Raw genomic sequence first — 17,470 nt, 5'->3', positions numbered from 1 at the left:
GTATCTCTCAATTTACATACATTCAAGTAATAATCTGTCTTCCTATCATTGCTACCAAAGTGGATAACCACACATTTATCCACATTATATTGCATCTGCCATGCACATGCCCACACACTCAGCCTGTTCAAATCACGCTGAAGCACCTCTGCATCCTCCTCACAGCTCAACCTCCCACCCAATTTTGAATCATCTGCAAATTTGGAGATAATACATTCAATTCCCTCTTACAAATCATTAATATATAAAGTGAACAGTTGGGGTCAAGCTCAGATCTCTGTGTAACCTGTCCTCGGCCCAACAATCTTCAGCTGATTCATCAATGACCTTACCTCCGTCATACGGCCAGAAGTGGGGATGTTCAATGATTGCACAATGTTCAGCACCATTCACGACTCCTCAAATAATGAAGCAGTCCATGTTGAAATGCAACAAGATCTGGACAATATCCAGGCTTGGCTGAGAAGTGGCAAGTAACATTCGTGCAACACAAATGCCAGGCAATGACCATCACCAATAAGAGACACTAACCACTGCCCTTTGACATTCAATGGTGTTACCATCACTCAATCCCCCACTGTCAACATCCTTGGGGTGATCATTGACCAGAAACTCAACTGGACTCACCATATAAACACAGTGGCTACATGAGTAGGTCAGAGGCTAGGAACACTGCAGCAAGTAACTCACCCCCTGACTTCCGAAAGCCTATCCACCATTTAAAAGGCACGAGTCAGGAGTGTGATGGAATACATCCCACTTGCCTGGATGGGTGCAGCTCCAACAACACTTCAGCTCAACACATCTAGGACAAAAGTAGTCCATTTGTTTGGTATCCTTCCTCAAACATCCACTCCCTCCATCACTGACAAACAGTGGCTACAGTGTGCACCATTGAAAAGATCCACTCCAGGATTGTATCAAGGCTGCTGAGGCAGCACTTGCAAACCCACAACATCTACCGTCTAGCAGGACAATGGCAGCAGAGATATGGGAATACCACCACACTATGTTCTTTAGTAAATTTTTTAGTCTGTGCCCCATCATTCTTGATCCTTTTACAAACGGGAACATTTCTCCCTTCTACTGATCCCTGACCCCTCAACGTTTTCAACATCTCTATCAAATCACCTCTTAGTCACCTTCTCTCCAAGGAGAACAGGCACAATCTCCCCAGCTATATTCATAACTGAAATTTCGCATCCTTACAACAATTCTTATAAACCTCATCTGCACTCTCCAATGCAGCACGTTCTATAACCTCCTTGCTCTTGTACCCTTATTAATGAAGCCTAGGATACTAGAAACTTCATTAACAGCTCTCTCCACCTCAGCCACCTTCAACAATTTATTCACAGATACAGCTAGGTCTCTCTGCTCCTGCATCCACTTAAGAATTTTACCCCTTATTTTGTATTGCAATTCTCATGTTCTTCCTATCAAAATGTATCACCTCACTTCTCCACATTGAACCTCATCTGCCATCCATCTGCCCACTCCACCAACTTGTGGAACCATTGTTCCACTCCTGGAAAATGCCTTTGCAAAGAAGGAGAGGGATGCAGTGGTTTTTGGCAAGGTTTCCTCTCGAACAATTTGGAGGTGCAGCACTCAGTGCTCTATGGGATGTTCCCTGAGATGCAAATTGAGAAAAACATCAACTGCAGCTGTACAATCATCAACTCAATGAAAGGCGCTCATTGGTCTGCCCGAAATTGGTTGGTCATCCAGCGCAAAGGGTTGTCCGTGATCATGTTGGAGACTGGCATTTTCCAAGTTCCAGGACTATAGCTTAGGGCTGCACTACAGCTTGGGCAGCCATTGCAACTGCAAAATGTGGAAAGAGCAATGTCGAAGACATTTCAAACAACGCACCAGTGGACTAGAAATTATATAGAATCCCTTGGGCTGCATAACTTGCAGTCAATGTATACAATAACTTGTACATGCATCACAGTTATATTCAAGAACCTGAGAGTGAAACAAATCTAGCAGGTGAATATAATTGCACTCGAATGACTATTCTCAAATCCTTTGCAATGTACTTCAGATATTTTATTCCAGAACATTAGAACATAGAACATACAACAGTACAGCACAGAACAGGCGCTTTCACCCACGATGTTGTGCCGAGCTTTATCTGAAACCAAGATCCCTTTGTTCTGTAACTCTCACCAATGCCCTACCATTAACTGAGTAAGTCCTGTGCTTGTTCGATCTACCAAAATGCATCACCTCACATTTATCTAAATTAAACTCCATCTGCCATTCATCAGCCCACTGTCCCAATTGATCAAGATCCCGTTGCAACCCGAGATAATCTTCTTCACTGTCCACTATGCCATAAATCTTGGTGTCATCTGCAAACTTACTAACCATGCCTCCTAAATTCTCTTCCAAATCATTAATATAAAGGACAAATAACAGTGGACCAAGCACCGATCCCTGAGGCACGCCGCTGGTCACAGGCCTCCAGTTTGAAAATAAAACAGCCCTCTACAATCACTCTCTGTCTTCTGTCATCAAGCCAATTCTGTATCCATTTGGTAACCTCACCCTGGATCCCGTGAGATTTAACCAAATCCTGTCTTCTTTTGTTTTTAATTTTTTACATTTTTTAACACTGAAACCTCTTGCCCTTGTTGGGAATATTAGTGCGGTTTGAGAAAAGCAAACACTGATCCCACACTCAACAAACATCCAACACAGAACTGAGCAGCGTTTGTTGTGCGCTATATGGACAAAATATTCCGTACATAGAGTACACAGGGGAGAAGGAGAGGAAAGGGTGCAGAATATAGTGTTGCAGTTACCGACAGGCTGGAGAGAAAGATCAGCTTAATATATGGCAGGTCCATTCAGAAGTTGACATTCTGACCAAGCACTAAAGCTTTCCACAAAGCAAGGCTCACAAATTCAACACCAGTTTCCTTTGTCCCCTCTCCCATCATGCTTCATTCATGCAAAAAAAAACATACAGCAAGAACGGTGCATCAGTCAGATCTTTATCAAAGCCCAATAACAAACATGTTCAGTTTCGAATCAATTTCCCACTTGCACAAGCTGTGCTGCCTCTTGCCAATTCCGAACAGCACAGAATTAACCAGCCATGTGCAGGTCATCTCCAGGAACACATTTGTAACACTTCAGATTGCACCATGACATTTAAGCTACATGTTCACATTAACAACTTTGCAATGACTACTGTAATATTTAAAAAGTGGCCAGGTGTACATGGCGAGGAGTGTTTCACATTCTGTGTTACATCAATCATGTCCACTGTGAAATATTAGACAGAGACACACAATGAACCCTGGCTAAAGAGAAGATTAAGGTTCACATTTGTGGGTAAGCATGCCAATTCGTTCCAAGGACTAACATGTGTGAATTAACATGACGAATTTGTAAATTTGTGCAAGACAAAGTATCCCAAAGCCAAATGACAGCGGTGATATGGTTCATCTGATTTTCTGCCTCAGCCCAAACATCCATTCAGCACAGCATTTTAACACCTCATTTGTGATACCTAATTTCACTTGTTCATCAATGTGGAATCATGTACTGAGATTGATATCATGTCCACAATATCTGGAACATTACCTAAATGGTGTTATTTTTGACAAAGATAACTTCACTGTGGAAAGCAGTTTGCGCTCCCAATAATACTGGTCTGCACAAATTAGTCCCATCGGTCAGATGCTTGGGGGGGCTGACACATATTGCCCAGTTAAGTGCCGACAGGATTTTAGGCTCAAGTACTTGAGGGTCAAATCCAGGTGATTTTTCCAACATTTACCCTAATCCAACAAACTATCACAACCAATTTCTGAAATGTTTCACTTTTCACTCAAGTAACAAGTGTTTGTCACAGTCCATCACATCAACCACACATCCAAAAGATTTCTGCTTTGTGTGTTGATCACGCAAGAATCCCATGGTCTGTGTCCAACAGCCAGATGCACGAATAATGGGTGGGATGCTCCAGATTTCATTCACCGCTGCCAACAAGAATGTGGCACTCAGCCAAAACTCCATTCAGTGCAGCGGAACTGGAGAATCCCAGCCGTGGCTGAGGTTGGAGGTTTCTGGATAATGGTTCGGGAGCAAAGAGGAAGAAAATAGATCTGAAGTCAATAGGCTTTACTTGGCTAGCAGGGGCAGAGGAATCTTGATGTGCAGTTTTATAGGGGACAAAATGAGCTAAAAAAATAAATAAGATCATTAAGAATAGGGATGTGTAATAGAAAAACAAGAAAGTAACAAATTGAGGCTGGGAAGCAGAATTCCAGCAACAGAGATACCACCAAATAGATCATGAGAGGTAACAAGTAGTTTTAGCAGATTATTTAATAAATGGACAAGATAATCAGAATGGGATATAAATGAATGTTTTAATTCTAAAGAATACAGCACCCAATAGGGAGTTTGCCGCAATGTTCAGCCAGAAATTATCAAAGCCAAGTTATATTGAAGCCTATTTTTCAGCAACACACCATCACACAGATTTTCATACAAAAATAATCACTTGGATGCTGTCCTGCAAGATTGCTCAACCACATGGAAATGAACTCCAGCAAAAGTCACTGATATTGACAGAAAATAGGCCAAGGGAAATCCAAGCAAAGAGGGAGAGGAATAGGAGAAATAAATTACTTACGTTCACAAACAGCCCGTAATAGTGACCACATTGCATTTGTCCTGCAGATAATATATCTTGAAACTCCTGCCTGAAACACGTAACCTGGGTGACATTTGTAAGTGACTTGAGAACCCACAGGAAAGACGGTCTGAGAAATATGTTCGTCAGTTGGTGAGCCATTTTCCAACGCTGGAGGCTTGCCACAGTCACCTAAAAAAAAGTTAATCGTTTCAATAAATCTCCTTTCCAGTACATTCAAGTCACAGTTAGAAGACACCTCTCCAAATGTAAAGTACCTCAAGACTTTTAATTTCATTCTACAATTTTGGAGGCACTTAGCTCTTCTCACCATTGCCAAATCCCTTGAGTTGAAGGGACAAAGCAAATTGTAGGACAGGGCACTAAATCGTCTTGGCAATGGCTAGGATGTGGGCTTTGGGAAATAATGCATCATATACCATCAAGTCTTCGCGGAACCCGGTTCAGATGGAGTAGCTGCAGATTGGAAGGTTCAGTAGCAACAGCAGTGTTCTGAATGTTCAGTTGGAGGAAAATTTCACTCATCCACAACTTCAGATCAGAGAAAGCAAAGTCTTAGAGAAATGAAAATAAAATCTCCTCCTGCCAAGAGCAAGGATGTCATATAATAGCTGTATGATATGTCTGTGGAGAACAACCAGAAGTCATAGTCAACATTGGCACCAATGACAAAGATGGGAAGGGGAATGAGGTCGCAAAATATTTCAGGGGTTACATGGTTCGGAGCAGGACTTCAAAAGCATGTATTCTGCAGATTACTCCTCATGCCAAATGCTAGTGAGCCTTGGAATAAAGAATTGAATGAGAAAACACATGGCTGGAGAACTGCTGCAAGAGGGAGGGCATCAAGGTTGGTTTTAGAGCAAGTGGGGCCTGTACAAATAGACAAGCTGCACCTTAGCAGGAGTAGGGCTGACATTCACACAGGGAGATATGGGAGTGCTGTTGGGAAGCATTTAAAGTAGATTGGGAAGGGATGGGAATCTGAGGGAGAGCTCAGATTGGAAAGAAAACTGATATAAACAAGTAGAAAAGCAGTACACAAAATTAGAGGACAGTCAAAGTGAAGGAAGTGAAACATGAAATAAGATCAGAATAAAACAATATTAAAAATACAAAGTTAGGGGCACTCGATCTGAATGCACTCAGCATTTGCAACAAGATAGGTAATTTGTGGGCACAAAGGTATAAATGGACTTGATTTAATTGTCATTGGAGACTCAGTTACAGGGTGACTCGAGACTTGGAACTGAATGTTCAAGAGTAATCATTGAGGAAGAATACACAAAAAGTAAAAGGAGTTAGGTTAGCAATGTTACAAAAGGTACAGGAGCAATATATTTGCATGGGGAATCTTAAAATCAAATGGGTCAAGATGTGAAATCAGTTTGGTTGTAGTTAAGAAACAGTAAAGGGTAGCAAATATTGATGGGAGTTGTTTACAGGCCAAACTGTGGTGGTAACATTGGATACAGTATTTAAAATCAGAAGAGCTGCATGTAACATGGATAATACAGTAATAATGGGAGACTTCAATTTACATAGACTGGGCAAATCTAACTGGCACGAGTGCTTTGGAAGGTTAACTGCTGAAGTGTGTAAGAGATGGTTTCTGGAGGAGTACATTAAGAACCAACAGTAATTGGGGTATTTTAGATTTAGTATTATGTCAGAGGTAATTTAATGGTAATAAATGTAAAGCTGTCTGATTGGAAAAAAGAAAGTCAGGAAAGCGAAATATTTCTCAATGGAGAGGAGATGGGAATGTAGATCTCCAAAGCAACCTGGATGTCCTTGTTCATGAGTCGCTAGCAGCTGGCAGGTAGTTGCAGCTAATAACTGGGAAGGCAAATGGTACGCTGGCCTTCACTGCAAAAGGATTGGAGTATAGGAGTAAAGATGTCTTGCTGCACTTGACTTGGTGAGTCTGCACAGAGAGTACTCTGCATAGCAGTGTTGCATAACTTGCAGCCCACAGGCCTCATGTGACCAGATTTGTGTGCACACGCCATAAGACATTTGAGCATTGCCCACATGCAAGCTTGCCATATTCTCTCAATTGACGCATGTGTATTTTTCTTCCCACTGAGACACACAAAGCAATGGCACACAAGGTCAGGAGTAGGGATGTTTTCTGAGACCTGCACAATGTTCAGCACCATTTGCAACTCCTCAGATACTGAAGCAATACATGGCCAAATGCAACATCCAAGCTTGTGCTGACAAGTGGCAAGTACCATGTGCCATTCAAGTGCCAGCCAATGAACACCTCCAACAGAAAGAATCTAATAATCCCCCTTTGACAATCCGTGGCATTCCCATTGCTGAATCCCCATCAACACCACCCTGGGGGTTGCCATTGACCAGAAGCTAAATGGGACTAGTCATGCAAATACTGTGGCTACAACAGCAGTTCAGAGATCAGGAATCCTATGGCAAACAACCCACCTCCTGACTCCCTAAAACCTCCCTGCAATACACAACACACAAATCAGGAGTGTGATGGAATACTCTCCACTTGCCTGAATGAGTGCAACACCAAGAACACTCAAGAAGCCAAACACCATCCAGGACAAATTGGACCACTGGATTGGTGAATCTTCCTCAAACATTCACTCCCTCCATCACCAATAAACAGTGGCTGCAGTGTGCAGCATCGACAAGATGCACTGCAAGAACTCAAGGCTGCTTCGGCAGCACTTTTCAAACTTTCAACCACTACCATCTAGCAGGATGATAGCAGCAGAGACAATGGCAACACCACCACCTAGAAGTTCTTTTGTAAATCTTTCAGTCTGTGTCCCATCATGCTTGATCCTTTGACAAGTGGGAACAGTTTCTCCCTCTCTACCGAGTCCTCCCGCTCATTGTTTTGAACATCTCCAACAACTTGCCTCTTAGTCACCTGCTCTCCAAAGAAAACAGTCACAACCTCCCGAGCTTTCCTCATAACTGAAGTTGCTCATTCCTGGAAACATTCCTGTAAACCTCTTCTGCACTTTCTAAATGCATCACATCCTGCAGCGTAACCTTCTTGCTCTTGTATTCAATGCCACCTTCAACAATTTCTGCATATGTACACCCAGGGATCTCTGCACCTGAAGAATTTTACACTGCATCTCCCATGTTATCCCTCCCAAAATGCATCACCTCACTTCTCCCCATTGAACTTGATCTGCAATCTGTGTGGAGTTTGCACATTCTTCCCATGTCTGCGTGGGTTTCCTCCGAGTGCTCCAGTTTCCTGCCAGAGTCCAAAGATGTGCGGGTTAGGTGCATTGGCCATGCTAAATTGCCCCTCAGTATCCTGGGATGCGTAAATTAGAAGGATTAGTGGGGTAAATATGTGGAATTATGGGGATCGGGCCTGGGTGGGATTTTTTTCAGTGCAGCTTTGATGGGCCAAATGGCCTCCTTCTGCACTCGGGTTTCTATAATTCTACCTGCCCACTCCACCAACTCATCCATATCCTTTTGAACTAATGTCCTCAGTTTACAATACTTCCAAGCTTTATACTATCTGCAAACTTTGAAATTTAACCCTGAACACGAAAATCCAGACGAATAACATGCATTACGAAAAGGGAGAACTCCACGACAAATCTTCCTCCAGTCTGAAAAATACACTTTACTCTCTGCTTCCCATTATTCAGCCATTTTGTATCCACATTGCTCCTGTCACTTTTATTGCATCAGCTACAACTTTCCTCACAAGTTTGTTGTGTGTCACTGTATCAAATGCCTTCTGAAGCTTGATGTACACCACATCAACAGCATTACCCTTTTCCACCAATTACTCCTTCAAGAAAACTCCAGCAAGTTAGACATGATTTCTCCTCTCGAAATGTCCTAATTGACCCACATTTTTCCATGTGACTACTAATTCTATCCCAACTTTTCTTTCCTGGAAGCTTGCTTACAAGTGTCTCGCCTGTAATTGCTAAACTTATCCTTACAACCTTTTCTGACAACAGGCATAAAGTCAGCAACCCTCCAGTCCTCCAGCATCTCACCCAAGTTGAGAGAAGCCTGAAATATTGAAACAGTACACAAGATTGTGGCATTCTAAGTGCTCGGAAAGTTGGCAACAAACACAAAAGTGGGTTATGGCCCAAGGATAATTTACTCACCACTGGCAGTAGTTTGCAGGACTAAATTAAGCTCGATTTTATGGGCACTGTTTGGGTTCTGGGCCCAAACCTCAAGGTATATTATAAAGACAGACTAGACCTCAACAATTTTTCTATTTTGGCATAAATGTGAGGATACGGTGCTTCACTCCAGGAGTAATTCCACTGACAAATTAGGGGCATTCTTCAAACACAGTAATATAAATGTAATTTAATCACTCAGTTCAATTATAACTAATAAATGAAGCAGCTTAACCATTAACAGTTGAACAATATTTAAAAATGAAAGGGAACAATTTTTATTTAGAATTTATAACTGTTTCTGTTCCACATCAACAACATTCTTAGAACAAAGAAAATTACAGCATCGGAACAAGCCATTCAGCCCTCCAAGCCTGCACTGACCATGCTGCCCAATTGAACAAAAATCCCCTACCCTTCCGGGGACCATATCCCTCTATTCCCATCCTATTCATGTATTTGTCAAGATGCCCCTTCGTATCTGTGCCCATTACTCCCCGGCAGCGAGATCCAGGCACCCACCAGCCTCTAAAAAAACTTGTACATCCCCTTTAAACCTTGCCCCTCGCACCTTAACCTATGCCCCCTAGTAATCAACTCTTCCACCCCAAGGAAAAGCTTCTGACTATCCACTCTGTCTATGCCCCTCAATCTTGGAGCCTTCTATCAGGTCGCTCCTCAACCTCCAGTGAGAACAAACCAAGTTTCTCCAACCTCTCCTCATAGCTAATGCCTTCCATACCAGGCACCATCCTGGTACATCTTTTCTGTACTTTCTCCAAAGCCTGCACATTCTTCTGGTAGTGTGGCAACAAGAATTGAACACTAAATTCCAAGTGTGGCCTAACTAAGGATCTATAAAGCTGGAACACGACTTGCCAATTTTTAAACTCAATGCCCTGGTCAATGAAGGCAAGCATGCCGTATGCCTTCTTGATTACCTTCTCCACCTGCTTTGCTACTTTTAGTGACCTGTGTACCTGTACGTTCAGATCCCTCTGCCTGTCAATACTGTAAAGGGTTCTGCCATTTACTGTATATTTCCCATTTGTGTTAGACCTTTCTAAATGCATTACCTCACATTTGTCCGGATTAAACTCCATCTGCCATCTCTCTGCCCAAGTCTCCAACCGATCTATATCCTGCTATCTGCAATTCCACCAACCTTTGTGTTGTCCACAAACTTACGAATCAAACCAGTTACATTTTCCTCCAAATCATTTATATATTCTACAAACAGCAAAGGGCCCACCAGTACTCCTTGAGGAACGCCACTTGTCACAGCCCGCCATTCAGAAACGCTACCTTCCACTGTCTTCTATGGCCGAGCCAGTTCTGTATCCATCTGTCCAGCTCACCTCTGATCCCGTGCGACTTCGCCTTCTGTACCAGTCTGCCATGAGGCACCTTGTCAAAGGCCTTCCTAAAGTCCATGTAGCCAACATCCACTGCTCTACCCTCAATTAATTTCATCACTACCTTGAAAATCTCGATCAAGTTAGTGAGACACGAAACCCTCTTCACAAAACTATGTCGCCTCACGCCAACACGTCCACTTATTTCAAGTGGGAGTAAATCCTGTCTCGAAAAATCCTCACCAATAATTTCCCTCCCACTGACGTAAAGCACACTGGCTTGTAATTACCTGGATTATCATTGCTACCGTTCTTAAACAAAGGAATAACATTGCTTATTCTCCAATCTTCTGGGACCTGCCCTGTCGCCAGTGAGGATACAAAGATTTCACTCAAGGTCCCAGCAATTTCCTCCCTTGCCCCTCTCAGTATTCTGGGATATATCCCATCAGGCCCTGGGGACTTGTCTACCTTAATGTTTTTCAAGAAACCCAATATCTCCTCCTTTTTGATCTCAACATGACCCAACTATGTACCCTTCCCCAGACTCATCTTACACCAAGTCCTTCTCTGTGGTGAATACTGACGCAAAGTACTCACTCAATAATTGCCGAATTCCTCTGGCTCCACGCATAGATTCCCTCCCCTTGTCCTTGATTGCCCCAACCCTCTTGCTCTCTATGTATGTATAAAAAGCCTTGGTATTTTCCTTAATCCTGCTGGCCGATGACTTTGTGACTTTTCGTGACTGCTTCTTAGACTTGAAATGCCATTTTAAAATAGCACCCATCAACAAACCTGGTATAAGGACTGGAGACACAGTCTTGAAGCTGTCAGAGAGACTTTGTGGAGAGAGAACAGCTGATGGAAAAACTTTGGCTTTCAAACAAACCCCAGACAGAACTGAAAAGCTGTTCTCTTTTTTTACCCCCCCCACCGCCCACCGGAACAGACCGAGCTCCTCCAATCAACCACAATATCACATGACCCTACATACCTAAACACACATTCCATTCCTTTAATCAGAGCTCCAATAAACAGAAATCCATTAGCTCTATCCCAAGGAAACACTACATGGCTAAAGTTACATTCTCCTGCTCTCCCAGTATCTGAGCCAAATGTTTACCAGACATATCCACTGCCTGCAAGAAAGGAAAATGAATCTTCAAACATTCTCCTTAAAATAAAAAATTATCTACAGAACAACTGCTTACTATCATCACAGCACAAGGAGCCCAACTAGGTACATTTTAAAAGCTCCAAAAAGTTTTTTTAAAAATCACTCGGAAAAGAAGATACACCTAAACTAGAAAACAGTTTAATAAATCACCACTGCCAGAAGAGATTCAGGAATAATAGGGCAGACATGAATTTTATTTAATGTCCCATCCAAACAAATGTACATCTGACAGTTCACCACTATCAGCCTGTGTGCTTCAGGTCCTGGAGTAGGACTTGAACCCACATCCTTTTGGCTGGGATGTAAGACTGGTACCAACAGAGGCATGGCTGGCAGTCAACTCCAGAGATAACAAATTTGTTAACAGGCAGGTTCAACCTCAGACAGTGATCAGAAGGATCATGGACAAAGTTTGTGGTGGGGACCAAAAGCCTGGTGCCCTGGCAAACATCTATAGACTGCCTTTAAAGAGGAGCTAGTTCAGCCAAATTCAAGTTACATTCCCAAAATGGGGAAGAAAGAGAGAGAAGGCCAAAGCTCCGTGGAAGGCAAAAGTGAGAGGAGAAAAAGGGTACTTGAAGTCAGAGGAGAAATGATGAGGTTATTCTGGTGTAAAGGACTTCCAAAATGCATTTGATATGTCTCAAAGAGATTGTTCCTGGCTGGACAATGAGTGTTCAGCATAGAAAATTGGCTGAGTGAAAGAGGGTAATAGTGAATGGTTGTTTCCAGACTGGAGTGTGTGACATGTGGTGGGGTTCCCCAGGAATCAGTGTCAGGTTCACTATCCTTCTCGATCTATATTCCATGACCAAGACAGAAATGATAGCTGAAAGAATGGAAAGACAATATATAAAAAATAAACAGGTTATCAAGATACTTGTGATAACTGACTGATGTTACTGCCAAGGCACAGTGCATAGCTGAGAAAGAGAGGGTGCCAAGAATAGATCCCTAACTGGTCCCAAAGTTAACATTGTGGGACTGGGAAGGGAAGACATTGCAGCAAATCTCTGGCAACCGTTAAAACAGAAAATAATAGAAACAACATGAGTGCAGTGCCAAACAGTTGGACAACAAATGAAGCATTGGAGCACAGTCTGACAGCATATAATTGTGTAAGGCATTGTCAGCTAGGAGGAGTACAAGGAGTACGTCATCACCTCAGTTAGTTTCCCATCAAAGTAATGGCGCGAAGCTGATCCTCCAGGATGAGATCATGGATGGAAAGGGCCTTGTTTATAAGTGAGTGGATCTTCTGCAGGGTGAAAACGGATAGTAATAACTCATCTGCTGGAGTTGCATTGGGGTGGGTTAGAGCTTAACAAAATTAGCCACCAGCAGAAAACATCAAGCTGGAAGCGCCATGATGGACTTAGAAGGAGCGCCAGTTAGTAGGATGCTGTCTGACTTGTACAAGAAACATCTCTGGCTCTAAATCCATGCTGCAATGGGCTGTGTAGAGAGCTTATGGGTGGATGAACAATTACAACCACTGCCAACAACAACTGGAAAGTAGCTAAAAACTCAATTCATTTGTAATACTGCAAATTATTTAGCCAAAGCTGTTAATTCAACTGGTCCATAAATCTGTTACATGTCCAAACTTCTCCATTTCTGTAGATGACAATTGAAACGGATTCTGATCTATCAATTGTTACCTTGACATTTTGGTGGATTCCCACTCCAATCTCCAGTTGCTGTACAGGCGATGGTGTCTTCACCGATCAGGAAATAGCCCGCAAGACAGGAATATTTTGCTGCACTTCCAAATGTCCAGAACTCTCCAGGTGGTGATGAAACTCTTCCATTGGCAATAGGCGGAGGATCGGGACATGTGACAACTAGAGAAAGTGAAATTCAGACACACTGTGAAATCACAAAGCTCATCAACACAGAAGTTGTTTATGGGATAGGGTTGCAGCAAGGAGTATGAAGAATTCCAGCTGATACAGTTTAATTTTATATTTGAGATCATAGGATCTGCATTCTGCTAAAATATAGAAGATCAAAACAAATCTCTGAAGACCGAAATTAACAGCCATGATAACCTGATGCACAATAGCAACTGAACTGTATTAACATGACCCCGTCATCAGTTCTCTCACATGCGGAGCAACTTACTGTCCATTTTCTCCAAATGAGTTCAGCAAGATCAAAGTCCTTAAGAAAACAGAGACTCAATAATAGCTGAAGATACTACCTTGATTCATTTAATGGCTGCTACTTTATATGAAGAGCGTAATGTCACAATAATAATATTATGATAACGGAGACTCAACAACAGCTGAAGGTGGAACTGTGTGTGAAATTTCAAAGTAAAAATATTAGCTATACTAGAAATTTGCACCCCAATTTAGGAGACATCAGTGAACAAAATACTCCAGTTAAGTTACTTGGGTTCATTTGGATCAATCAATAGGTACAGAAAATAAAAACAAGGCAACCATTCTATGCAATTTAAAATTCCAAACTTACATTCACATGTTGGAACCTGGCCATCCCAACCATGAGCTGTACATGTCCGGGTGGCCTTACCAACCACGTTGTATCTGAAATGAAAAGAAAAAAAGTTCAGAATATCAAAAATTAAACTGATTTCTCCCCGTCACACTATCACTGTTCTCAGGGTAAAGGTCTAAATTGGTAAATGTATCAATTCATTAGCAGCAGAGCAGAACAAAAAGCAAGATGACCTTTGTTGGCAATGAGGCCCTAGCGGGGTCTTCAGCAGCCCAAGCTCCAACCACTGGAATTTCCTTGCCCACCCCCAGAGTTCTCCATTTTTCTGCCTCCCTGTCTTCACCTTCTTTGACCAAGCTCTTAGTCAGCTACCCCAATACCTGCATTCCTTATCTGGCTCAGTGCTAAGTTTTGCCCTGTCCTGCTCCTATGAGCACCATGGGAACATTCTGTTACAACACGTACTATAATGAACATTAATTAATTTGTTGTCAAACAGGCAGAGTTCTTACGGATGTACCAAGGAGGATAAACAGGAACCAATAAATCTGTATATTTACACTTCCTAAACACATGTTCCCTGCAGAACAACCCATGGAATTGAGGGCAATATATTAGCTTGGATAAAGAATTGGATAACTAAATAAACATTCAGGATAAATGGGTCATTTTCAGGTTGCTTTAACTAGTGGGGTGCCACAGAAATCAGTGCTGGACCACAACTTTTATGATCTATTCAGAAGAACCCAGGAGGTTGAGGGGAGATCTGATAGAAACTTACAAGATAATGAATAGCTTAGATAGGATGGACGTAGGGAAGTTGTTTCCATTAACAGGGGAGACTAGGACGCGGGGGCACAGCCTTAGAATAAAAGGGAGTCACTTTAGAACAGAGATGAGGAGAAATTTCTTCAGCCAGAGAGTGGTGGGTCTGTGGAATTCATTGCCACAGAGGGCTGTGGAGGCCGAGACGTTGAGCGTCTTCAAGACAGAAATTGATAAATTCTTGATTTCTCGAGGAATTAAGGGCTATGGGGAGAGAGCGGGTAAATGGAGTTGAAATCAACCATGATTGAATGGTGGAGTGGACTCGATGGGCCGAATGGCCTTACTTCCGCTCCTATGTCTTATGGTCTTATGGTATCTTGATTTGCAGGACAAAAGGTAGGAAGTTAAAAATTGTGAGCAACATACAAAAAAAAATCTGCAAAGGAATCGGGATCGTTAAGTGATGGGAAAAACAATGTTTGGCAGATGGGGTATAAAGTGGGAAAATACAAGCTTGTCCACTGTTGTGGACAGAACAGAAAAGCTGAATATTTAAGTGGGGAGAGACTGAATACTGCAGTAAATGGCATCAGGGTGTTCGACAATAATCACAAAAAGAGCCGACAGATACAGTAAACTGTAGGAAGTCAGATGAAATGTTAGACTTTATTGCAAGGGTATGGAAAACTCCCACCAGAGTACATGACCAATTTAGCAGATGAGTGGGGTCAGTGTGTGGTAATCAACACAACAAAAGGTTTCATTGCCCACATTTGATTTGATCCCATGAGATTCCATAGGGTCCAGAGTCAATCTTGAGTACTCCCAGGGCAAATACCTCCTCTTGTGCTTTGCTGGGTTTAACTGCCAGTGGGACAGGATATCCCTGATGATTGTGATGGGGCAGCAGGGGAAAATGACATGAGCTGCAAAGTACAATTCAGGCTTTTGCTTTTCTACTCTGAGACAGCTCTCCCGATTTTGGCACAAGCTCCCAGATGTTAGTTAGGATGTCCTTTTAGGGTCACCTGAGCTGGGTTTGCTCTCGTCATTTCCAATGCCTATAATCGAGGCCAGGTAGCCCATCTGGTTTTCTTCCCCCTTTTTATTGGCTTTGTAACAGTTTGATGAACTGAGCCAGACCATTTCAGAGGAAATTAAACAGTCATCAATCATGGTAATGACTGCTGATTTGCTTGTTAAGGCCATGATCCCAAACAGCACAGTGGGTGTACCTATACCACATGGATTGCAATGGTTCAAGCAGGCTGCCCACCTGATGAAGGAGCAGTGCTCCTAAAGCTCGTGATTTCAAATAAACCTGTTGGACTTTAACCTGGTGTTGTGAGACCTCTTACTATGCCCAGACCAGTCTAACACCGGCATCTCCACATTATGTTTATCAAAAGGCAGAGCAGGTTCATTGCACCGAATGACTCCTCCTGCCCATATTATTCATGACCACAGGCTGGATTTTTGTATCTTGCCAGAAAAAGGATATTCATGCATCTGGCCTCATATGAAAAGTAGCATTAATGAAGGAATCAAATACTACATTTCAATACTGAACCCCAAGATTATGTATTCCATTGAAATGAGTTGTCACAGTATCTAATTGATGAGATTTAGACACAATGCAGTTACGATGGGGTGAAAATATATGGGCTGGAATTTTACTTTGCCTGGCGTGATTAACCCAGAAGCATGTGAAATCACGGGAGAAGACATTGGCTCCGTGTCCCAACGCCATCACGCATCCACGCTATATTTCGGTTGCCGGGCATGCATGACAGTCGAATGCACACCCGCCAAAATTGGCCAGACGGCCTTTAAGGTTCAACCGCAACCTTGATACAGGGAAGAATGAAGTGTCAGGGCTGATTTAAAATTGAACAAATATGCTATCAATCAGGTCAGATCAGGGACGTCCACATCAGAAACAACACAGGACTCATCACCAAGAATAAAGTGTGATCTTTTAAAGTGCGTGATGGTGTTGGGACATGGAGTCAATGTCTTCTCCCGTGATTTCACATGCTTCTGGGTTAGGCACAATCTTGGGATTCAGTATTGAAATGTAGCCTTTCGTTCCTTCATTAATGCTGCTTTTCAAATCAAGAAAGATGCATGATTGTTCTTTCTCTGACAAGGTGAAAGAAGGTTTCCTTCTCATGGTGCAAGAAGATACAGACAGACCTCAACTCAAAATTTAAACAAATTAAAATTCTTCACTTACCGTGAGGAACCTTATTTAGTATTTGATAAATTGGACACTTACCCTTTATTACAATAATAAGTAACTTGGCTTCCAAAAGTGGTAACTGATGCAACATAATATCCATTCTGAATCTCCCCAGGAATACCACAATTTCTTGCTGGAAAAAAATATTGAGATGGTAAAATACACCATATTCCCCAATGGGGCCAGTTTAATTTTTATGAAAATATTGCATTATCTTTTTCAGATTATAGTTCCCCCCAATTCTTCTGTGCTTGATATTCAATAGTAAAACCTTCATGGCAACACAAATTAAAGATTTAAAATAGAGTACATATTGGCAGACAGGAAGCACAGTGTGGGAATAAACGGGTCCTTTTCAGATTGTCATGTTGTGACTAATGGGGTTCCACAGGGTTCAGTGCTGGGCCATAGCTGTTCAGCAATATACATTAACGATTTGGACAAAGGAATTAAATGCAATATCTCCAAATTTGCAGATGACACTAAGCTGGATGTCAGTGTGTGCTGTGTGCAGTATGCCAAAGAGGCAACAGGGTGGCTTGGACTGGCAGGCTGAGTGGCAAATACAATATAATGTGGATAAATGTGAGGTTTTCCACTTTGGTGGCAAAGGCAGGAAGGAAGATTATTAGA

General features: G+C 42.3%; 1 protein-coding gene across 1 annotated transcript in view; it reads right to left on the bottom strand.

The window, feature by feature from the left end:
• Positions 1-17,470, bottom strand: part of LOC144511734 (sushi, von Willebrand factor type A, EGF and pentraxin domain-containing protein 1-like) — a 398,606-nt gene that overhangs the window by 21,312 nt on the left and 359,824 nt on the right. Inside the window, exons 26-28 of the mRNA XM_078241958.1 lie at positions 16,874-16,970; positions 13,843-13,916; positions 13,026-13,208 (exon numbers count right to left, since the gene is read on the bottom strand). Of these exons, the coding sequence (XP_078098084.1) occupies positions 13,026-13,208; positions 13,843-13,916; positions 16,874-16,970 (354 nt within the window). The remainder of the gene's footprint in view (positions 1-13,025; positions 13,209-13,842; positions 13,917-16,873; positions 16,971-17,470) is intronic.

This window comes from Mustelus asterias, chromosome 25 (assembly GCF_964213995.1).
Source record: "Mustelus asterias chromosome 25, sMusAst1.hap1.1, whole genome shotgun sequence".
NCBI lineage: Eukaryota > Metazoa > Chordata > Chondrichthyes > Carcharhiniformes > Triakidae > Mustelus > Mustelus asterias.
The sequence above is the reverse complement of the archived record's forward strand: the minus strand, read 5'-3'. Positions and strand labels throughout refer to the sequence as shown.